Source organism: Drosophila mojavensis, unplaced genomic scaffold (genome assembly GCF_018153725.1).
Source record: "Drosophila mojavensis isolate 15081-1352.22 unplaced genomic scaffold, ASM1815372v1 contig_136, whole genome shotgun sequence".
Taxonomy (NCBI): domain Eukaryota; kingdom Metazoa; phylum Arthropoda; class Insecta; order Diptera; family Drosophilidae; genus Drosophila; species Drosophila mojavensis.
Genome location: NW_025318667.1, coordinates 23,380,159 through 23,404,604, shown reverse-complemented (window position 1 = coordinate 23,404,604; position 24,446 = coordinate 23,380,159). Strand labels below are relative to the sequence as shown.

Here is a 24,446-nt window from a genome sequence, read left to right as displayed (position 1 = left end):
CGAAAGCTATCGACGTGCAATCGATATTTTACTCGATTGTTTCGCGCTATTTCGCTGATGTGCGCATTTGCATTTGTTGTGTTGATTTGTTCACTCAGTATTACTAGATAAATTGTGCCAGTTCACAAAATGAATACACCATTTGAATCGCGTACTCTTGTCAATGGCGGCATGCTGAAACAGTTTACCGGCCAATCTGTCAGCATCATGGTGCGCGTAGAGAGCGTGGCCGGATCAACACTGTTGGCTATCAGCACAGATAATCAAAAGCTGCGGATCAATCTGCCCAGCGAGCTGAGTGCCGCCCAAGGCTCATGGGTAGAGGTAATTGGGATTCCAAGCGCTGGCGACACCATACGAGCCAAAGAGGTAAATGTACTAATTTGTTTGCTAGAGATATATTTCCCTAATATTTCAATGGATTCGCAGATTATCGAATTTGGTGGCGAAAATATAGACTTCGATGTGGATAGCTATAATACGATGACGCAGCTGCTGAATAACGTTCAACAATTCTATCGATATGGTTAATTTAAGATCCACGCAACTTATATTAAATTAAATAAATGGGAGGTATTTTTGCAAAAAATTCAACATTTCGTGTTTGCTTTATTGGGATCTGTTCGCCCCACACACATATATATATAAAAAGGCTATCTAGTGAAGTAATTTGCAACAGCCGAAATAGAAGGAGACAAACTCATATGGTAGCGATTATTGCTGCACAGCCGCATTGGCCACCACGCTCGGATTGTTGACTACTTCGCCAAGGGAGTCGAGCACCTCCTTGCGATAGTCGTCAAAGTCGCCATCGATCTCGTTAATTGTCTGATCTTCGATGACATAGAGGGTGCAACCCGTTTCACGTATGAGACGCTCGTCGTGGGAGACAATGATGACGCCGCCCTCGTACTCATTGATGGCCTCGGCCAAGGCATCAATTGATTCGATATCTAGATTGTTGGTCGGCTCATCCAGAATGAGCACGTCGGGCGCGCTAAGGCACAGTTCGGCGAGAGCGACACGCGCCTTCTGGCCGCCAGAAAGATCCTTCATTTTGATGGTGTGCGCATGGCTGACCAGGCCGAAGGAGCCAAGCGCCTTGCGAGCCTTCTCATGCGGTAAATTGAACAGACGCTGCAGATATTCAGCCGCCGATTCCTCCGCTGTCAAATGCTCGCCCGAATGCTGATCAAAGCGTCCCACATGCAAGCGATGATTCTTGCGCTGCTCGCCTTCTTGTGGCTCTAGTTCGCCGAGCAGCAGCTTGAGAAATGTGGATTTGCCCACGCCGTTGGGACCCACAATGGCCACGCGACTGGTCAAATCGATGCCGAAATCGGCTTTCACGAACAACGGCTTCTGGCCCTCGTACGCGAACGTCACATTGTGAACGCCCAGAATAGGTGGCTGGAGCTGTGAGGGCTCGGGGAAACGGAACTTGACAATATATTCCTTGGGTCGGGCCAGCAACTCTTGCGGACCATCGTCCTCCTCCTGTTTCTGTTGCTTGCTTTTGTTCTTTTCCTGTTTCCGGGTAAGTGATTCCTTCTGCTTCTTCTCGGCCGCCTTCTTCGACTGGCCGTGCGCCTTGAGTTCACGCAGTCGCTTCTCTTGCTTCTCATATTCCTTGATCATCTCACGTCGCTTCTGCACGTACATTTTCTTGAACATGGAATAGTTGCCCTTATAGTAATGAAGCTTCTTCTGGTCCAGATGGATGATTTCGTTGCACACATTATCCAAGAAGCTCTGGTCGTGAGACACGATCAGCAGTGTCTTTTTCCAGCCCTGCAAATAGTTGTCCAGCCAAATAACTGCATTCAAGTCCAAATGATTAGTCGGCTCATCCAGCATCAACAGAGTTGGCTCCAAGTACAGAGCACGTGCAAGCGAGACACGCATTCGCCAACCGCCAGAGAATTTGTTTGTGGGTCGATCCTGCATCTCCTTGCTAAAGCCCAGACCAGCCAGGATACGGCGGGCTCTTGCCTCCGCCGAGTAGGCGCCCATTGCTTTCAGTTCGGCGAATGTGTCGTTCAGCTCCTCCTGGACGCTCATATCTCCAGCGGCGAACTGCTTTTCCAACTCATCGGCCTTCTGCAGCATCTTCGTGCGCTTCACATCGGCCTCCAGTATGGTAGCAATGGCTGTCTTATCGGTGGCCACCACCTCCTGCTCGCAGAGCAGCACATCGATGTTTGGCGGTATGGCGAACGCCCGTGAGGCAATGTGTCGGAGCAGCGTCGTCTTGCCGTGTCCATTGGGACCCACCAGACCGTAGCGACGACCATGGGCGATCAGCAGATTGGCATTCACAAATAAATCGTTTCCTTATCGAAACAAATGGAGAGAATGATTCATTTAAGAGTTAGTCAAGTTGTGAAATTATCTTACCTTTTGCCGATATCGTGAAATTCTCGATTTTGATGTCGACTGCATGCTCAAGTGCCGCCTGTTGTCCAGCGGTCTTCTGCACCTGGGACATGGTGAAGTTGTTATCCAGGTCCGAGTGACCGGCGCCGCCCTTTTTCGTCATCAACTCCATTTGGCGTTCGTATTCCTGTTGTTTCTTATGCTTCTTTTTCTCCTTGTGCGACATTTTCTTCTCCTTGTCCTTGGATTCACCAAGTGCCTCCGATGACTCCTCCGACTTGGGCGTGATCGCTGCCTCACCAGCTTCAACTGGCTCTTGCTGTTCCGTCACAGCTTCCTCGAGCTTGAGTGCAGCAACCTTCTCGCTAAGCTTCGCATCTGATGCTGGCTTAGACTTTGCCTCCTCAACGGGGCTAGCTTGACTATTGGACAAAGGGCTGACGTCGTCATCGTCATCCTCATCGTCGTCCTCTTTATCACTCAATTCGAATTTGTTTTTCTTCTGGCTCTTGGATTTCTTTGCTGCTGGCTTGACCGTCTTATCTTCTGGCTCATCATCCAGATCATCTTCGGCGTCCTCCTTCTCATCCACATCGTCTTCCTCATCTTCGCTCATTGCAAATTTGTTCTTCTGTTGCTTTTGCTTCTTTTTCGATTTCTTGGCTGCCGGCTTGGCTATGGTTACCGTCGCCTCTTCCTCATCGTCTTCCGCAATTTCAGCATCCTCATTATCATCGTCATCGTCATCACTAAAGCCATCATTTCCCTTCTTTTGTTGTTCTTTTTTACTCTTCTTGCTTTGCTGCTGCTGTTGCTTCTTGGAAGCTGGCTTAGCAACAGGCGGTGCATCCTCGTCAGAGCCATCGACCTCGAGCGTTGGTATTGACTTCACCGGTTTCTCATCATCACTCCAATCGTCATTCTTCTTGCCCTTCTTCCCCTTTTTGGCAGCCTTCTTCTGCTGCTGCTTGCCTTGCGAAGACTTTAAGCTTTCAATATCGTCCGCATCATTAATGGACAACTTGCTGGCAGCAAGGGATTCATTATCACTGGAGTCACCGCCGCCACCGCGCTTTCCCTTTTTACCCTTTTTACCTTTTTCATGTTTCTTTTCGCTGACGCTAACTTTCTCTGGCTGTTCCTCCTCCTCATCGAAGCGTTCTTTCTTCTTGCCTTTGGCCTTGGACATGTCTGTGTCGGATGCTAGGTATTAGGTACGCTGGGTGACCTATTGTTAAAATAACAGGGAATATTCAGAATTCAATTATTATAATTTAAATGATTTACGTTTGCGTTGTTTGAGCTGGTGTTGCTGTTGCCAATTCTGCTGCGACAGCGGCTTTCACGTGCACAGCTGGCAAATGTGCCAAGTGTGTGGAGCTAGTGAAAGAGGAAGAGACACACGCGATGATTTGGTGCATGTGTGTGTGCGTGCGTGTTTTGTGTGCTCATTGGAATTATTATCGGAGTCGTGATGTCATCGTTTTGAACTGGTTCACCCCCAATTAGAACGAATCTAAACCAATGACGAGTTTCTTAAATTTTACGTCAACGAATTTTCAGCTGTTTACAGTATGTATATGTTTATATGTAATTTATAAAAACAATTTACAGTCAATTCAGGAAACCATTTCATTTGGCTTGCTGTATTCAGGTGGAACTTTTGGAGCTGATATGTCGTTGAGCTCGATAATGCTACATACATATCGATATATCGATATATTATTATTATTTTTTTTGCCACAATTGTCGCCGAGCTACATAATTGTTTAATAAACAATTAATCACTAATATAAACAAAATAGTGCGAATAGTGCGTGCGATATACAAACTAATTGTATGTTCTTTCCATTGATTCGCTTCCAATACGTTCGTAATTTGCAGGCAGACCAACAACAACAAAAAAACAACGAAAACAATAATAACAAAAACAAGAGAGGCAAAGCCACAACGCAAAGGAGATTGAGATTCGCAACGCAATCAAAAAAAATTCCATAAAACGGAATATAACATACGCTGCCTGAGTGTGTGTGTGTTGTGCGTGTGTGTGCGGAGAGAGAGAAACAGGAAGGGGGCCGCGCGCATAGCCCAAAGGTGGTTAACAGCAGCAGTAGCTAGAGAAGCAGCAGCAACAATAACAACAAGAACAAACACAACAACAACACGACAAGCGAGACCTTGAAAACTTTAAAAGAAATAGCAACAAAAAAAAACTCAAATTTTAACGAAAAACGCAAACAGAGCCGAGCGCAGAGAGGCAACGGCAACGGCCGCAAAGTTATGGAGAGTGACAATTTTCCGCAACGCGCCAATTAACAATAATAATACTAATAATAATAAAAATAATAATAATACCAACTAAAACACCAAATGCATGGAGATCAGCGAATTCGAATTCGAATTCGGAAGCCGTGAACACGTAAACGTAAACGTAAGAATCAAAATCAAAACAAGCTAACGATTTACACCCATAACAATAGCAGCGCCCACACACACCGCACACACGCACACACACACACACAGAGACACACATTAGCACTCACACACATCATGGCAGCAGTAGTTGCAGCCACAGCGAACAGCGGCAGCGGCTGCGTCGCAGTTATGACAGCAGCCACAGCCGTCGGGGACAGTGAGACGAACGACGGAAGCGGCGCATCGAATGGACGAGAAGCGCGTAATCTGGCCGAGAAGCAGCGGCGGGATAAGCTAAATGCGAGCATACAGGAGTTGGCCACAATGGTGCCGCATGCGGCCGAATCGACACGGCGTTTGGATAAGACAGCCGTGCTACGATTTGCCACCCACGGCCTGCGGCTGCAGTACATCTTTGGGAAATCGGCAACGCGTCGTCGACGCCGGCTGAATATGAAGTCAGCCGGCGGCGGCGGCGCCACTGGACCAGGAGCTGGCGGAGGCAATGGCAATGCTATTGGCGTTGGCGAAACGCCACTGCTGACGGATAGGCTGATGCAGCTGCTCGACAGCTTCTTTCTGACGCTCACATGCAACGGGCAGATTGTCCTCGTGTCGGGCAGCGTGGAACAGCTGCTCGGCCACTGCCAATCGGACCTGTACGGCCAGAATCTGCTGCAGATAACCCATCCTGATGATCAGGCGCTGTTGCGTCAACAGCTAATACCGCGTGACATCGAGACGCTCTTTTATCAGCAGCGCCAATGCCAGCGGCAACGTCGCAGCCAACAGCACACACAGTCGCAGTCGGCCAGCGACGATGATGACGACGATGAAGATGATGGTGGAGGTGGATGTGGAGGTGGAGGTGGGGGCAGAGGCGGCGGCAGTTGTGGGGGAGGCGACGATGACGAGGAAATGGAACAACTAGACCAGGACCTAGAACGAACACGCACGCCCAGCCCCCAAACCATCGCCCATATGGCGGCCATCGATGAGCGGCTGCGCGCCGATCGACGCTGCTTCACGATTCGCCTCGCCCGCGCCTCGACCCGTGCCGAAGCCACGCGTCACTATGAGATGGTCAAAATCGATGGTTGTTTTCGGCGCAGCGACTCGTCCGTGACGGGTGGCGCGGCCGCCAACTATCCAATCGTATCGCAGCTGATAAGGCGCTCACGTAATAATAATATGTTAGCAGCCGCCGCCGCCGCAGCAGCAGCAGCAACAAATGCAGCAGCAGCGGCAGCGGCGACGACGACATTAACCGCACCCTGCCTGCCCCAGCACGATGCCATTGCACAGGCAGCGCTGCATGGGATCAGCGGCAACGACATCGTCCTGGTGGCCATGGCGCGAGTGATGCGCGAGGAGTCAACCTGCCTGAGCCTCATGTGCCGCCAGCCGGAGCCGTATCAGCTGGAATACCGAACGCGGCACCTCATCGACGGCAGCATCATCGACTGTGATCAGCGCATTGGCATCGTGGCGGGCTACATGAAGGATGAGGTGAGTGACACACATGACGCATCAATCTAATCAAACACTAATCAACACAATTATTAATCGTGATTAAATGCGTGTAGGGAGCATTCTAGAACTATTGCTACTACATACATACATACATATATACGAAATTTGTCAACACAGCCGGAAAGGCTAAACAGAGTGACAGAAAGAGAGAGAGAGAGAGAGAGAGAGAGAGAGAGAGAGAGAGGAAGAACAACAGGAAGTTAGAGAGAGAAAGCGGTAGAGAGAGGGGGTGGCTGAAGGAGAGAAAGAGAGAGGGATCGAGGAAGAGAGAAAAGACAGAGAAGGAAGAGAGAGAAGACAGAGAGAGAAAGAAAGAGGGAGTCAAACATAATGAAGAGACGTAGACGGAATGAATAAGAGGCACAGCGCGAGTGACAGAGAGAGAAATAGATGCATTTAGAGAGAGAGAAAGAGAGAGAGAGACTGAGCTGATCGTGATATTTACGTACATTAATAGCCGCCAAATTAGACACAATCCCAAAATAAAAATTACAGCTTCAGTTTCAATACACTCGACAACGAAATTGATCATATGAGAAGTATGTGAAAACATGTAAGAAGGCTCTAGTCGAGACTGCTCGACTAGGAGATACCCTGAACCCTCTAAGCTGATATTCTACTCATTCTGCACTTCTTTTATGTACACATGCATACACACGCATCCACACGCACGCATAAGCCTGCGCTCTGCTAACTGCGCAGTAAGCAGCGACTGCGCTTGGTCTGCGCTGCAGTGTGGGCAATATTATGAGAATTTATTTGTTGAATAATTTCTTTTGTAGACATACGATCTTAATGAAACTTTTAGAGCGTAATCATATGGTGAATATGTGTATACATTCCAAAGCACAAGTCTCTAGTACCTGAAATGCGTTACAAATTGGGGGAGAAGGGGGCGTGGTATCCCAAATCTGTAAATTACAAAATCTTTGTATCGATTAACTTTATATACAACGCAAATTTGAAGACTCCAGGTCAAAAAAGGTTCAAATTAGGCTGAAAAAACCAATTTTTCGATTATTCTCGATAAAAAAGTTATCGGACGATTTATCAAAAAATAAAGCAAACTCGTACTGCGTATGGTACACACGAGTATGCATGCCAAATTTCAGCGCTCTAGCTCTTATAACTTCTGAGTTCGACGCACTCGTACGGACGGATGGACGGACGGACGGACAGACGGACAGGGCTTTATCGACTCAGCTCGTCGCGCTGATCAAGACTATATATACTTTGTGGGGTCTGCCACGCCTCCTTCTGCCCGTTACATACTTTTTCACAGAACCAGTATACCCTGATTTCCCATTTTCAATGGGTTCAGGGTATAAAAAAGATAAATATATCGAGCTTTGTTTATACTCTTTATTCACACGCTTTTCAGCAAATAAATAAAATCAAGACTATATAAATATGTCTGTATTTATCAATTCAAATAAAACTTCAAATTGTTTCACAAATTGATGAGCATGAGAATTGCATAGAAGTGTAGTTAGTATCAACAAAGGCTGTAAACAAATCTCGTATGACGAAGCTAGCTACTCCGCTGGGCAGACATGTATATGTCTATGTTTAGATTTAGAGAAATCGATGAGAATTGCATAGGAGAGCAGTGCCTACAAATGTTGCATCGCATATATAGATTCAGCTAGTTGTGCTGTTTGACAAAATTATAATATATACTTATTTATATAGTACTTAGTCTAGATATAGAAACTGTACTTCAAGCGGAGCATAACAGATTTGCTGGTTGTTGTCGTTGCGCTTTAAGCTGCTGTGAGCGGTCTATTGCGCATTTGCTTAAAGCTCTTCTAGGCGAATCTTAATGCATTTTACTGCTGTTGCTGTTGTTGCTGTTGTTTGTTTGTTTGTTGATGTATTTGTTTCTGTGTTTCAGGTGCGGAACCTGAGCCCGTTCAGCTTCATGCATTTGGACGATGTACGCTGGGTGATTGTGGCACTGAGGCAGATGTACGACTGCAACAGCGACTATGGCGAGAGTTGCTATCGTCTGCTATCGCGAAATGGACACTTTATTTACCTGCAGACGAAGGGCTTCCTGGAGATTGACAAGAACAGCAACAAGGTGCATTCGTTTCTGTGCGTCAATACGCTGCTGGACGAGGAGGCCGGCAAGCAGAAGGTGCAGGAGATGAAGAACAAATTCTCGACGATCATCAAGGCCAACATACCCACGCACACCAGTCCCGATCTGCCGGCATCTCGGGCGCCCCAGCAGCTGGAGCGCATTGTGCTCTACTTGATTGAGAATCTGCAGAAGAGCGCGAATGGTGGCCAGGCCAATGGTGGCGCTGCCGATGCGAATGGCAATGGCAGTGCCGACGTTCACATGGATGCCGTGGATGATATGTGCTGCAGCAGCAGTTCGCCCGCCTCTAGCCATGCGACGGGCACATTCGATGAGCAGGCGCCGTCCCCTGCACCGCTGGCCCTTGTGCCACCCGCGCCTGGCCATGTGAAGCACTCGATATCGAAGTCGGTGAATGTGGTGAATGTGACGTCGGCGCGAAATCTGCAGTACCAGCAGCAGAAACAGCAGCGGGAGCAACAACTGGAGCTGAAACAGGAGCAGAAGCAGCAGCAGCAGCAACTGCTGGAGCGCAACATTGTGAACGGCAGTGGAGGCGGCGGCGTCACACGCCAGCTGAGCATCAGTCTGAGTGAGAGCTCCACGCTGTCGCCGGCTAGTGCCAGCAGCTTGGAGCTGCCGGATGATGCCAACAGCAATACATCCCCTCCGCCAGCAGCGCGCGTCAGTGTGCTCCAGAGGCTAATGACGACACCGCCGACGACGACAGCGACAACAACGACAATGCCGAACACGGTGGCCGCTGAAGCGCCATCGCCGCCAGCGCAGCTGCGTGCGGTGTTGTCCAATACGCTGCGCAGCCTGGACACGAAACTGGCGACGCTGGGCGAGGAGGCGCAGCAGCAGAAACAGCAGCAACGACAGTGCAGCGCACTGCCGCCCAAATACGAGAGGCAAATGGATGCCATATTGCTGGAGCACCAGAAGCAGAAGCAGCTTCTGGTCAACATTAAGAGCGAGTACGATGCGGTCCATCATCACACGATTTCAGTGATATCCAAGCAAGCGACAACGACAACACCAACAACAGCGTCCAGTGAGAGTAACGGCAGCAGTAACAGCAGCAGCAGGAGCGGCAGGAGCAACGGCAGCCAATAGTGGTGGAGATTCAAATGTGGCGGCCTGTGCGCTGCAATGGATTAGCTACAATCTTTAATTTATTTAGTCTAAATAGCTCAGTATTCAGTGCACGGCTGGAGCTTTGGCTACCTAACCGCCCATCGTCAACCCTCAGACCACTCCAGCTTCCCCTCCCCACACACTGCAGCATCCAGATCCCATTTCAAGACCCAGTGCGATCAGAGTACAAAATCATATATATTGTTTTAAGCGAAATTTACTCACTAACTATTAACACGTTTTAACAAGAAACGAAAACAAAAACAAAAAATCTTAAATCGAAAATGATAAACAACAAACAAAGCTAAATTAGCACAGTAAAAGGCAAATAAAATTGGGTACAGAGAGAGAAAGAGAGAGTGAGAGAGAGAAAGAGAGAGGGAGAAGAGTCAGGAGAAGCGCAGAGAACAGCGCGATTTTAGCTTTATTCTGTTGTTACAATTGAACAATAATCAAAACGGAAAAAAATATGAAAAATAACGAAAATGATATCCAAAACTATCGAAACAAGAATTCAATTGCGAATGCCTCATTAATTAATACTCAATTATATAATACAATAGTTGTTATTCAATTACAAATCCGTCAGGCGGCACTGGAGCATTTCTCTGCTGAGCACTGAGCTATAAGGCACACATACACACACACACACACACACATAGAGAGACACTGAGTTAATATTTGCAAAGTTAGTTGGAAACAATTCGGAAGATAGAAGATAATTAATTTATTTATACATAGTTTTTCGGATATTTTTGAAGACCAGCATCATTATGGTATGTGTGTATCTACGTATACTTAACATTTCATTTATACATATTTATATATGAATGAGTAAGACCCCCCCCCTGGGCAACCCCTACAGCTCCATACCCGCGTAACATCCACCAAGTTCTGTTCAGTTTCGTTAAACATTGTTTGCGCTCGACTCGATTTCCAATGCGATTTCGACTTCCGATACAAGGCTCGAAGTCCCGTTAGAGTGTGTTCGTTCGGTTTGCCTTATCAGTTAGCACATTTTATTTAGCGAAATTTTTGCGTAGCTATTATTAAACATAATTAATTTTGTAGTATTTTATAACACCAGTTCTTCTTTTCTTGTAAATTTGTTTTCCTTCAGTTCGTTCGTTCGTTCGTTTGTTTTATATCTTTTATTTTGTTTGTTGCGTAGCCTAATTTTTAACTGTAATTTAAGAAATTTGTGAAATTTTGTTTGATTTTTTTTTTATATATATATATTTTATTAATCGAGTTGTGCTCTTAAAACACTTTTGGGTTATACATGCGTAATACGTATATATATAATATATATATATATATGTATATAATATATAGTATATATATATAATTATATATGCAGATGAAGAAAAAATGTTTTGTGTTCTTGCGTTTGTTGTCTAGACTTTTTGTACAAGTTAATATTTAAAACAACCAATAATATTGATAATAATGCGTTACAAATGTTAGCAATTAAAAACATAGCGTGTAATCTATTAATATAAACAACAACAATAATTCATAATGAACGAGTAACGTTAATAATAAAGTAAACAATAATATGTTTTTCCTCTACTTCTTTTTTCAATTATAAAACAAATTTTGATTAAAAAAGAAGTTTAACGATTAACTAGAAATATTTATTTATGGAAACGAAATATGTATGAAAAGTGTAAGTATAATATAGATAATACATCTATGTAGATATACAGAAGTTGGGGAACTACTATCTTCTGATTCCTGATTCGTTACGTGCAAACTAGAATTGTTTTCATAATTATGTCCACAACAAAGCTTTAATATATATTGACATCATGTCCTATAATATCAACACAAGAGATCAACAATTTTAAGATATAGTTTAAAATAGAAAGAGCTTTCCCATTTATTTTTCACAAAAAAAAATTCGTAGACCCTGAATATAACTGTATATGAGTTTATGATGGTCATGTATATGAGTTTACTAAGGTCAATGCTGGATCGATCTAGTCAGTTTCGGTCAAACCTAGTCTTAAGAGGCGTGGCCCTAAAACTGAGAGTTTTCAGTGCAGTCTAAGTATAAAACCAGATGATCTGGACTTATGGACTCGGCTGTTGGTTGATGCTGATCAAGAAAACTAAAATTTTATAAATTTTTTCAAAATAGTGATGCTCTTTAAAATACAATCTTGAATGAGTCAAGTGGTTTGCTATTTGAATATTTTTGTAGAATATATGATGTAAATGGTATATATACATAAATACATATATATGTATATATAATTAATGATTGCATTGAAATAATTGGCACAAGAATGTTTACATTTTGTATACATTTTATTTATTTATTATAATTAATAATTAAATTTAAAGTGATGCTTCTTGTTTACATTGCATTGGGTTTATCTGAGTTTTCTTTTTTTTCTTTCTTTTTGGCCTAAGATGAATTACAATTTTGTTTTGTTTTTAGTTTAATATAAATTGTTTTGTTTCGTTTTAATTTAACTTTATGACTAGTTAATGCATAGACGCAAATGAGAATTGATTTTTAGTAAAGCCCATAACATACGTACAAGTAACTCGGCATAATTCTTATATAGATGCATAATATAAATATTTATATATATTCATTATATACATACAGTAAATATATATATGAATATTTATGTATAGGTATATGAGTACATTAAGTGCGCCGCCCTTTGCTAATGGCTCGCAAAAAACGGTTTATTTAGAACTTGGAGTTTCCTCCATTGATTTGAATTTAACTATTTTCGATTTTATTTTTCCCATTAAGAACTAAGTGAGTTAATAAAAAAAAAAAATTGATTAAAGTTAACGCAATCTTCAATTATTACACTATGCGAAGACATTTTCAACTGTTTGTACAGTAAAAAATAAAACGAAATAAATAAATGATTACAATAAAAGTTTAAGTACTTGATGACTAGAATCGATAAATTTTTAATTGCAGATCGATAAAAAGAAGAAACAATGGCAAATGTAACGAATTATCAAATGAGAATTGCTTTTTGTTGACTTATTTGTTTTAGCAACACCTTTCAGGTACTTCTAAAATATTTTCGTTTATGCGTCATATGAATATAAATAAACGTTCGAGTAACTATAAATACATAGTACACATAAATATATATACGCGTAATCATATATATATGTATATATTAAAAAAAAAAAAAAAAAAAAGGAATGTATTAGTGTATGGTTCAAGCATTTACATGCATGATCAATCTCGATGCCAAATTTATCTATTGCTCCATTATGATTGTATCCTCAGCCTTGACATTGCCCGAATTGATCGCCTCCATGGCCTTGCTCAGCAGCGTCGCATCCTTCAGGCTGACCACCTGCACCAGCTGCGGCTCCTGGCCGGGACCGCCCTGTATCATCATCTGATGCATGCCCGGCGAGACGGTAATTGTTTCCAATTGATCGCCATTTTCCACCTGTCAAAGAGATCAATTATCAATATATATGTATATAAAATGACATAAATACAACTATATATGTATGTTTGAGCTTGTCCATAAATTTACTCATGTTGTTTGGCTTCGTATGACAAATAAATGAAAGTATAAAAAATAAATGGAGTACTTACTTAAAAATCAAGCAATAAAAAATTTAACAAATTTCTTGATGAGCTGCTAAAAAAAAAAGGAAATTACAAAATTAATAATTCTTTTTTTTTTTTTTTTTTTTGTTGAATTGAAAATTAAATAAAAAATCATAATTATAAAATCACAACAATAAAGAATTTATTCAATAATTTTGTTTGATTTTGCTTTGCGTTTCATTCGCACTTTTTGATTTGTTTTGCTTTTTGCTTTTCTGTTTATACATAACTAAATTGCTCTAAAACAATTATAATAATAATAATAATAAACATAATTAGTAATAAAAACACAATAATAATCATAATGATAATGATAATAAAACATAAAATTTATGTATGCACATACAAATTTTTGGCCACATGACTTTGATAATTATATTCACAATAATAATAATAATAATAATATATATATATATATATATATATTTTTTTTTTTAAATTAAAATTTTCTTTCTCTTAATTTGTTTTATTACATTAATTCCTACATTTTGAATGCAAAATTGGCTACGTTGGACGATTTCAACAATATATGACTATATATAAATTTATTACTTTGTTCATTTGATTTGTTTTTAAATTTAAATTTTGATTACTTCACAGTGATTCTATTAACATAATAGCATTCAAAATTCCCTGTTTGCTAAATCCAACTACTTAAGTTAAACTACAAAATAAAACTAAATAAAATATTTGCATATTTTCCATGGATTGCACAAAAAAAAAAAAAAACCAAACTAACAAAGTCTAAGAAAATTAAAAATTAAATCAAAACGGTGTGTTTTTATTCAATCAACTAAATAGGTTAATATTTGGCTTGTGTTTCGATAACATTGTTAAAAACATAAACAAATTAAATGAATTCATTTGGTTTTCATGATTTTTGTTTTTGGGTTTTAGGAACTTGGCAATGCGATTTCATTAAATATTTTTAGCTTTTTGGTTTTACTGCTTCAAGTATAAACAAATTTTTGGCTCAATTTAAATTCAATTCAGGGAGATGGGGCATGCTTGTTTAGTGACGGTTGATTAACTATATTTACTTATCGATTATGCTATTTATCGATTACTAAGGCAAATCTATCGCATTCTAAATATGTTTCTTGTTTCGAATTTGATTTGATTTTTTTCTTTTTGGTATTTGTCGGCATTCACAATTGTTTGCATTTGTATATATATATGTATGTACGTTTGTGTGTGTGTGTGTGTGTGCATTGTATGTACAGCGATGTGCGTGTGTGTGTGAGTGTGTATTTGTGTAATGTAAGTAAAAATGGCAAGTGTTTGTATTTGTATTTGTATTTGTGTGTGTGTGTGTGTCTGTGTGCACGCAGCGCCGTTTTGACTAGATTTGATACGTGCAATGTTAACTAGCTTTAAATATTGATGGAAATTGGCGTTAGGCATGGGCGTGGGCGTGGCAAGTATGTGCGTATGGCTGCTTAAAGTCTACTACTCCAAATGCTCTAATTTAATGGTTTTCGTTGGCAGCTGCAGCTGCAAGGCTGCGCTGCCGCCGACGCCGGCGCCGCCGCTGGCATTGGTCAGGCTGGCGCTATCCACGCAGCGTATGGTGGACGTTTCAGCAGCAGCAGCAGCAGCAGGTACCGTTATGTCGTTTGCTTTTTTGCGTAAAGTTAGCTTACTATTATTATTATTATTGTTAGTATTGTTGTTGTTGTTGTTGCTGCTGCTGCTGCTGCCGGCGCTGCTGTTCAGCTTGCGGCGTTTTTGCGCTGTGCGCCGCGACGCATTTGGTTCGAGGCGCCGCTGCGCAGTCGACGTCGCCGGCGCTGTCAGCACTACGGGCAGCGTCATTTTAATGTTATTATTGCTACTGCTATTACTGCTACAGTTGTTGTTGTTGCTATTATTATTATTATTATTAGTAAGCATGCTATTGTTATTGTTATTGGCGAGATTAAAGCTAGCGGTAGCATTCAAATTGCTGCTGCCAGCGCCGCTGCCGCTGCCGCTGCCGCTACCCGGACTGGCGGCCCAGTAGAACCGAATGCCAGGCGGCGCTTGCAGTGTCAGCGCCGGCTGTTGCCCGGCAGTGGACGTTGCCGCTGCTGCTGCGACGCCAGCGCCGCTGCCAGTGAGACGCCGGCCTAGCATGGCGCCAGCGTTGATTACTGAGATGCCCAGCAGCGAGGTGGGCGCGGCAGCAGATGGGCTGCCGCTACTACTATTATTACTGCTGTTGGTTGTGTTGCTGTTGTTGTTGTTGTTGCTGTTGTTGTTTGGTGTGTTGCTGTTATCTACCTGCATGGGGGCCAAGCACACGGTGCCATCGCTATTCGTCTGCAGCTGCTGCATGTTGGCCATCACCGACTGATACATGGAGACGGGCACCGATATAACATTGCTCACTGAGACCGGATATCCTGCGAATGGTTGTCAACATGAAGTAAGTATTCACATACACAGAGAGACTGGTGCATCAACTCAAGTGGCACTTACCCTGCCCATCCTCGGTGGTAATAAAGATTTGGCCATCCTGCGCCTCGGTCAGATCGACGGTCATATTGTCATGACCATTCACATCGGCGAGACTTTGTACCGTTTGTATGGTGGCGCCGCCTTCGCCTTGATGCAGCTGCAATGTTAGTTAACGGCATAGTGAGTGATGAGCAAACAATGTTATTGACAATCATCATTAACATTTGGACATACCGTTGCCACGCCCTGAACCTGAGCTGTTGTGCCGTCGGGCAGCGTTATGATTGGATTGTTAGGATCCACCTGTATGAGAGAGACGGTGCCATCGGCGTTCTGCGACAGGACAGTTTGTGTCGTGTACTGTTAAGTAGAATGTTAAGAGCATGTTAATAAATGGCATTATGCTAACGAAGCCACTAGGAAAAGGAAAGCAAATAATACAAGCAAACAGAATAGAAAATAGAAAAACACAAGAAATTTCATCAACGAACATCAAATGCAATGCAAACAAAATTATTGAAAAATGTATGCAAATTATTAAAAGTATTTCTTATTGTGTAGTGTGTTCCGTTTTGTGTGTTTCAATGTGTTTCGAGCTACTGTTGTGTGGTGTATTTACATGTGTGTGTGTGTGTTGATTTCTGTTGTTTTGAGCGCATGAAATGATAAACCAAAATAAAATTCAGCTGCAAATGAGAAAAAAAAAAAATTGCATAAAAAAAATACAAAAAAAAAAAAAAAAAAAAATTTTCGCTGTTAAAGTATTGAGTTAAACATATATACTTATATTTATAATAGTAAACATTAAAAGTAATGCAAACAAAATCAATCAATAACAATATTCCAAACAAATGTATAACAATTCAAGAAAATTATATTATAAATAAATAACAAAATTCGCCGAACTTGAGCATTATGCAGGACATTCAATGACTTTGGTTTTTAATTGAGTTAAGAGAGCTAAATATCGGAAATCTATTATATCTGACATATATTTTATATTAAAATGACGGCTAAGGAATGTATACTAAAAATTGTTGAACTTATGCCTTTAAATAATTTTACAACTAGCGAATTTTTAACTTGTTAATTTTTGATCCTAAATTATTTTTTAAATTTTCAATTCATCAGATCTTTTTTTTCAATTCTTTATTGACCTCTATTTTTATTTTTAAATTTATATATATATATATATATATATATATATTTTTTTTTAATTTTTTCCTAGCTAATCAAAAACAAATTTTAAAATTAAAATAATTGGAAATAATATTTTTATGAATTTGCGCAAACAAATCTTGGCATTAACACTGAACCAACGGGTTTTACATTCGAAATAAATATATTTCCTCTAATATCTTTATTCATTTTAATTTTAATTTTAATTTTTTTTTTTCAATTTTCAAAAGTGATGATCCTCTAGTTAAAGAAATCTATAAAATGGTTAGCTAAATTACTAATATTTCTGCTGTTTTCATTCAAGTTGACAATTTCTTAAAAAATTTACAACAATCTCAGTCTTTCAGTTGCTCAATCTAACACTCACATAGGTAAAGCTTTCAGAAACTGTTGATGTAAGGAGAGAATATATAATGTTTGCTCTTTGCTTTGCCTAGATCAAATCGTCGTGCATAATGCCCAAGGTCAAACAGCTGGATTAGGGTTTGAAGTTTGAAGATTGAATCTAGTTTAGTTACAAGTTCAGAGAGATTAGTACGAACATCAACGTCGCTCAGCGTTATGGGCTCGATGCAAACTTGGGCATTGGCTATCTGTTGGGCGGTTACGGTCTGAGCAGCATTCGATTGCTGCTGCTGCTGCTGCTGCTGTTGCTGCTGCTGCTGAGCAGCTGCGGCAGCTGCCTGTGCCGCCTGCGATGCACTTACAGCGGCTGCTGTTGTCTGCACAGCCGTCGCTGTGGCCGTACCGCTCGCCGTTGTCAATTGAATCGTTTGCGGCTGCGACTGGCTGACCGCCTGGATGTGCACTGTGGTCGTGTTGTTGTTGCTGGTTGTGTGCAGATGTTGCTGCTGCTGATGGTGCTGCTGCTGCTGCTGCTGCTGTTGGTGGTGGTGTTGCTGCTGCTGTTGCTGATGATGATGATGTTTGTTGCTGCTGCTGCTGCTGCTGCTGCTGCTGTTGCTGCTGTGGCGCTGGCGCCTGGCATATCTCGATCTTAGTCGATGCCGGCAATGTGGCCGTCGTGGTCACATGTTGATTGTTCGTGCTTTGGATGATCGTCGGAGCTGGCGTATTCGATTGGGCTGTGTGCGTTGTGATCACTGTGCCAGCGCTGTTGATCTTCACCACGTTCACCTGCTGTGGCTGCAGTTGCTGTTGTTGTTGTTGTTGTTGTTGTTGTGGGTTAGTGGTGTGATCGCATGGAGTGTGGATGTGTGCGTGTGTAAGTGTGTGAGTGTGTGTGTGTGTGTTAGTAGGGAACGCGAAATGGGTGCGCATAAATGCAATGGAATACCGTATTATATTATTTGTACATTATATGATTCCCCCATCTCCCATCCCCGATTTCTCTCTCTCTCTCTCTCACTCTCTTCCTCTTTCGCTTTGTTGTGAGAGAGTCTGGAGAGATTTGTGGATTACTCACTTGGCTGGTGGTTTGATTAGTGGCCGGCGTCACCGTTTGCACCGTCTGTATGGTGGGCGTATTGGACAGCTGCTCCATGTCCTCGTCCTCGTCGCCAGACTGCGAGATCAGCGCATTCACCTTGTCCTCGTCGTCGGCGAATGTCGGCAGCAGATCCTCGCGTCCATGATATTTGTAGCAATTGATCACAATCTTGCGCAGCGCATGGGTCCAGCTAATCTGTGGTCAGTTAGGGAAATTGGGGGGAGGGAGGGCGATTAATAAGACACGATTCTGCCATTTGGGGCGGCTGTTGAACACCCACCCCACCCACCTTCTGCTTGTCATCCTCGGAGCGGGCATCCATGCGCACATTCGCCCACGGCAACTCCTTGGGCCACCATGGCGGCCGTGTCGACTCTCGCCCCCAGCCCGGCTTGCCGCGCCCCGTCGAATACTTGAGCATGAGCGGTATGAACGCACGCAGCTGTGCCTGCGTCATCTTCTCGACGGGCGTCGGTATGCCATCGATGACCAGGCCGGGCAGCTCGAACAGCGAGGGATCCTCTTGCGGCGGCGGCGGCGCCTGTTGGGCCAGCGCATTGTCCAGCTCATCCATCACAATGTTCTTCAGATTGCGCAGCACATCCTCCAGCGGCTTCGCCCCGAACACCTTGTAGCTGGTGTTCGGCTTGCCGGGCGTCGCCACCAGCACCACCGCCTGCTTGCCCACGCGCCCGGTGAATTCGTAGATGATGCCGCGCAATTTGCGTAGCAGACGATTCTGTTGCCGCTTGCGCACCGACGGATTCGTTTCGAAGCAGTGCGGACGCTTGCGTTTCTTTGAGCTGGCTATCGCAGCGGCCGCTGCCACACCCACCGGCCCAGCAGCCGCCAGCTGGTGGGCGACATCATCGTTGGCCAGCGTATTGAGATCGCCATCGTACAGACTGCCCTCGCTGCTAATCAAATCATCGTCCTCGTCATCTGTGGCCAGACTCTGCATGTCGTCGTCCAGCATCTCGATCTTGTAGGTGGTGCCATTGCTCTGGCCACCGGAGGACGACTGCGCCTGCGAGCTATTGCTGGTGGTGGTGATTGTGGTCACGTTCAGGCCGCCGCCGCCACCGCCGCCGCTGCCGGAGCTGTTGCTGCCGTTGCCCGTGGTGACAATTGTGTTGCCCGTGACGGTGGCGCCACCGCTGACGCTGCTGACGACCACATTCCCGCCGCTCCTTTGGCTGCCAGCCGGCGCCACAACCAGCCGATAGCTTGTGGTTGCCAGCTTGGTGGCTGTGGCACGTCTGCTCCTGCTGGTTGCTGGTGGTGCTGGTGGTTACTGACGGTGCTGGCTGTGCTGCTGCTGCTGCTACTGTTGCTTTCCACTGTCAATTCGTTCGTCAACTCGGCTCCCAAGCTAGGTCTCCCTAGTCGCATGCGCAATGTATTTTTTATTTCCTAGTTTCCTGTTTTCGTTGTGTTCTGTAAAATGGAGGAAAACATTTTGTATTTGATTAATTCTATTATTTATTTATTTATTATTATTAAATTATGTATAATATATATTATTATCATTATTATTATTATTTTTTTTTAGAAGGGAGTGGGAGAAGAAGATCATATTATATCAATCAACTAATTTTTTTTTTTTTTTTTTTTTTTTTTTTTTTAATATTTGTTAATTATGGGCTTTTATATTCGTTTTCATTGTGAAAAGAATATATTTGTTTTAAGAACTCCTCGTCTGGGCAGCAAGGAGGATGTTGCTCTATACATATATTTATATATATATATAGTGATTAGAGATACAGATAAATACAATACTATACCATACTAAAATTATATAATATACTCTCGTGTACTCTCTTCTTATAGCATAGAACTCGGGAATTCCTGTAGCTTTTACAATAGAATCATTTGTAGAATTGAGCCTATTGAAGCGAAGGACTCCCATATCTCTCATACCTACGCAGAAAAATAATGATATATAAGCTTATATAGCTATATATATTCATGTGCTCAACTTAAATGGGGATAAGCTTCAATACTTTTACAGACGGAAAGCCAAAGAATGTGGGTTTTTGTTTGAAATCCTTATGGATCGAAATAAATATTAAGTCAAATATGCAATATAGGTATATATGCAAATTAAGAAAAAATACAAATTAGCTAAACCTCAAAAAAGAGAAAGAAAAGTGACCAATAGCTTTACAAAAATATTATGTGGATAATAAATTGTATACATATCTCTGGGGACTATATACAAAATTTTAATTTTTTAAAAAGCTGTGCTACTCAACAGCCATAGATCTAGACATAGGTAAAAGGCAAGGACTTTGACAAAAGTTCAATTATTTTAAAATTTTGAAAATGTATTTCGCTTCAACGTAGACTACGATTATCTTGGAAAAGATATGTCACACATACAGCAAGAACTCTTAACAAAAACCCAAGTATGCTAACAAACTATAAAACCAGCTCAAGTACAGAGATATGCTTAAGATAGTCCCAAATTTCCATTATAGTTATTATGCAAATTTTGACACTGTTTCTAGGCTCATGGCGGGTGGTGTACGTCACACAGCGCAACTGCTCGACAAAATTGACAAAACGACGAAAAAAAAAGCACAAACAACGAAAATAAAAAACAATTAGCTGATAAGCAATGAGTGAATCAGGTCAAAAGCGCGCATGCGCAACATTCGAGAACACAAAAAACTAAATTATGTGCGCCATATAGTACATACATATTCAATGATTAAGTAAGAACGAACATCAAAAACATTGTACATACATGAATTCAATTTAACCAATGAATGCCTACGAGAGCAAGGTACGAAATGGAAAGGAACGCGTTGAAATGTGCAACGACCCACTGTCAGTTCATTCGAATTGATATTAAAATACGAAAGAAATGTTATTTAAAAGAAATGTTATTTATGTACAGGGATATCTCTATACTGATAATTATTATTATAATTATTAATAATGGGTATTTTTCAAAAATATTTGAAAAGGTAAAGTGTAAATAGTATCAAAGAAGCTATTTATCAAATGTTGTCTTTTAGGCTTTAAATATAATACATATATACTTAAGTTGATATACATTTATCTTGATTTTATTGACCGATAAAAAAAGAAAACAAGGGATGTTCCGATCTCTGGCAAAATACAGCATCAATAACAAACAGCATAGAAACAAATCATAGACAAGCTCGATTTGCCAGACAACCCCTAATCTAATGTTGTGTCTCGCTTGATGTTTGTTTTCTTATAAGTTTCCAAGTCTAAACAAACTCTCCAGTTGGAATTCCAATTGGAATGAAATGTAAGTAGATATAACTGTCCCTGTCTCTTTTATTAAACAAAATGGTTTACGAAATGCACTTTAAGTATATCCTTTTCACATCTCTCTTTCTCTCTCTCTCTCTCTCTCTCTCTCTCTCTCTCTCTCTCTCTTGCTACCTATGCTTTTTTACTTATTTATAAAATGGAGTCCATAACGCGCAGACTCAGCAGGTTAGTCCATCAAACTTTCCAGTTAATGTATGTGCACACACACATACATACAAATTAGTTGATATATGTATGTGCACACATACATATACATAGTATATAGTTTCAATATGGTAGCAGCCGCTGCACGTGCGCGTTAAATTTTATTTGTGAGTCTCTTGTTTTTGGGTTTTACAAAGTTTGCAGTTTTTGTTTTTGTGTAACAAAAATATTAATATGAAATACTTAATATTGTATAATGCTTGCCTTTTGCTGATTTTCGATTTTAACGCACTGCACAGCACACACACACATGCACAATATTCGAACAAGAAAAAAAATAAATAAATATGAATAAACACAATTGGCTGATTTGTTTTTGTTAAAGTTTCCAACTAGAATTAACGCCGAAATTTAATTCGAAACCGAAATCGAAACCGAAATAGAGTACGAATTGTATACGCACCGCACAACGGTTAAATCGACTATGATTATAGTTACAGTTCCGAGCTGAAGTTTATTGTTATTGTTGGCAGTTGTGTACCATTGGGTTGGCGCTGCTGCTACCGCTGGCGCTGTTGCTGCTGCTGAAACTGCTATGCGGCTGGCTTTGCGCTGCGCTGCCTTTCCGCCTGCCCAGTTGAAGTTCTATTTGCGTTTGCTCAGACGACGTTGAGGGCGACGGCGACGACGCGGCGCACACTGACAATATTATCGAAGAAGAGCGAAGAGAGCGACGATGAGCACTGAGCACTGAGCAGTGAGCACTGAGCAGCGAACAGTGAGCGACGAGCGAGCAAGCGAACAAACGACCACACTGCGCCAAACCACCCCACGGATTGACGCCGTGTGCATGCATTTACATTTTCGGTCACTGCGATGGCGACGACGCAGACGGCGGCGTCGACGCAGTTAAAAATCAATACTGCGCCCATGCGTCGACTTTGTCACTTTGCGCTGAGACGGCAGCCAACAGTCAAGAAATACAGTGCGCGACAGAGATGACCATACAGCAGCAAGCTCTGACTATGTATGTATGTGTGACTGCGTGCTACGTTCTCTTCTGCTCTGTTTTGTTTTGTTTTGCATTTGCTATTTACTAATTTTTGTACTAAGGTTTGCGTCCGATGTACACACATTGAAAAGCTTTCCGAAAGCTGCTCTTGACAGGTCAAAAGCTGTCACTTGCATGCGTGCAAAGCCTAACGCCCATCCACCCGCTAACATAATTTTGGGAATATTAAAAAGAGACAGCTATATATGCAACTATGTGTGTGTGTGTAAATCGGACGTTATCTGTGTTGTGTTGTGGTTTCTCTCTCTTCCTCTCTCTCTGTGTGTGTGTGTGTGTGTGTGTTTGTATGTATGTACATGTGTTTGCATGCGAGACGTTGGCAAAAAAGGGCTGCGCAGCTACCCCCAAAAGCGAAACACAACCATCCCCCATGCAAGCACTGCCAACAGCAGAAGCAGCGACAGCCGCAGCGCCAGCAGCAGCAGCAACAGCGACAGCGACGGCAAGAATCAACAACAATAGCAACAACAGCGCACGCAAACGCATTGCGCTTGGGCAATAATCGTGAAGTTTTACGCTGACGCTGTTATGCTACACATTTTGGCCATATGGCTACGGGTTACGCATGCACTGCTTGCACCACCCACCACCAACACTATCAGCACCACCAGCACTGCCAGCACTACCCTTGTTAAAGCCCCCCTCCTGCCACATCGCAGACAATAACAAAAACAACAACAGCTACACTGGGGTAGTTGATGTGGTAAGCTCGTTTCACTTGCGCGTGCCAAGCAGACAATTGGCCTAGCGCAACAGTGCTGGCCATAAAAAGTGTGCTACCAATAAGAACTACATATTTTAAATTCCTTACTGAACATTGTCTTGTTACATATCAATATTATATCTGAAACAAATTGCGAATTAGAATGTGTGTGTGTATTTTTTGTTTTGTTTTTTTGAGTTCAGTGTAAATTTTAGCTTTTAAATAAAAATAAATAATTTTATTATAAGTAAAAGCACAAAGAAAACTCCTTGAATTGCGATCAATAAATATATTTGTTGTTTTCCATGCACTCATGTGTACACATTTTTATGGCTGTCACTGTATTCTGCTCGACTATTCTGCTGTTGAGTGGTGCGTGCGCAATGTTCCGTTCGCGTTAAGTTTTTCTTCACTAATATGTTTGTGTGTGTGTATGTGTGTGGGTGTGTGCGCAAAGTTTGGTTAAATGCGCTGAGAAGCATGCTACAACGTTTAATACGGCAGTTAAAGCCAAGCACACACACACGTAGCTCATTGCGTTGTTGGTGTGAGCAGCGCTGCCTGCAGCCATCGCTCCAAATGCGCCAGCGCGTATTTTCAAGATAGAGCAAATAGATTTTTTCCAATTAGAATTTCATACCATTTAAAAAACAAGAGACATGTAAAATATGGCAAACAGCCAGAAAAGAATTGCAACAATCGAGGAAGCAGAAAAATATGTACATACATATGCAGAGTCGTGCGAGGGTCACACTTGGCGCTTGCGCTTTGGTCACACTTTTGATTCTTTTCTATTATCTGGCAGGCTATTTATATGGCAATGACAAAATAGAAAAGCAAGCGAGCGCGCACTGTTTTTTTTTTTTTTGGATTTTTTATTTTACTATATTCTCTTCTTTTTGTATTTCGTTGTCGCTGCTTTCACAGCGAGTTGCGCGTAACTGTTTGTGATTGTAAGTGCATGCGCCTGCCGCCTAGAATCTATTCTTAATG

General features: G+C 42.2%; 5 protein-coding genes across 7 annotated transcripts; 2 read left to right on the top strand and 3 right to left on the bottom strand.

Annotated features, from left to right (window-relative positions):
* The first annotated feature begins 42 nt into the window (after window positions 1-42).
* Window positions 43-594, top strand: LOC6584543 (replication protein A 14 kDa subunit A). Its single transcript, XM_002010162.4, has 2 exons — window positions 43-369; window positions 430-594. Exons 1-2 carry the CDS (start codon window positions 130-132, stop codon window positions 529-531), a joined length of 342 nt encoding a protein of 113 aa, XP_002010198.1. The 5' UTR covers window positions 43-129; the 3' UTR covers window positions 532-594.
* Window positions 577-3,947, bottom strand: LOC6584542 (ATP-binding cassette sub-family F member 1). Its single transcript, XM_002010161.4, has 3 exons — window positions 3,664-3,947; window positions 2,398-3,604; window positions 577-2,333 (listed from the first exon to the last, which is right to left on the bottom strand). Exons 2-3 carry the CDS (start codon window positions 3,563-3,565, stop codon window positions 715-717), a joined length of 2,787 nt encoding a protein of 928 aa, XP_002010197.3. The 5' UTR covers window positions 3,566-3,604; window positions 3,664-3,947; the 3' UTR covers window positions 577-714.
* Window positions 3,948-4,101: 154 nt separating this feature from the next.
* Window positions 4,102-11,109, top strand: LOC6584541 (circadian locomoter output cycles protein kaput). The gene is made up of 2 exons (XM_002010160.4): window positions 4,102-6,300; window positions 8,219-11,109. The coding sequence occupies exons 1-2, from the start codon at window positions 4,927-4,929 to the stop codon at window positions 9,527-9,529; spliced, it is 2,685 nt and encodes an 894-aa protein (XP_002010196.2). The 5' UTR covers window positions 4,102-4,926; the 3' UTR covers window positions 9,530-11,109.
* A 735-nt stretch (window positions 11,110-11,844) lies between these two features.
* LOC6584540 (DNA-binding protein Ewg) lies at window positions 11,845-19,510 on the bottom strand. Of its 3 annotated transcripts, XM_044008536.1 has the most exons (7): window positions 18,515-19,510; window positions 18,202-18,420; window positions 17,751-17,930; window positions 17,318-17,653; window positions 15,831-15,956; window positions 15,618-15,753; window positions 14,458-15,541 (listed from the first exon to the last, which is right to left on the bottom strand). In XM_044008536.1, the coding sequence occupies exons 1-7, from the start codon at window positions 19,199-19,201 to the stop codon at window positions 14,607-14,609; spliced, it is 2,619 nt and encodes an 872-aa protein (XP_043864471.1). In that variant the 5' UTR covers window positions 19,202-19,510; the 3' UTR covers window positions 14,458-14,606. The 3 variants fall into 3 exon arrangements, with proteins under 3 accessions (XP_015017052.1, XP_043864471.1, XP_032588420.1); XM_015161566.3 differs by lacking the exons at window positions 17,318-17,653; window positions 17,751-17,930 and adding an exon at window positions 11,845-12,990 and having other exon boundaries at window positions 15,420-15,541; window positions 18,515-19,505; XM_032732529.2 differs by lacking the exons at window positions 17,318-17,653; window positions 17,751-17,930.
* A 124-nt stretch (window positions 19,511-19,634) lies between these two features.
* Window positions 19,635-22,534, bottom strand: LOC122757160. The gene is made up of 3 exons (XM_044008576.1): window positions 22,220-22,534; window positions 21,943-21,969; window positions 19,635-19,662 (listed from the first exon to the last, which is right to left on the bottom strand). The coding sequence occupies exons 1-3, from the start codon at window positions 22,532-22,534 to the stop codon at window positions 19,639-19,641; spliced, it is 366 nt and encodes a 121-aa protein (XP_043864511.1). The 3' UTR covers window positions 19,635-19,638.
* Window positions 22,535-24,446: the final 1,912 nt, after the last annotated feature.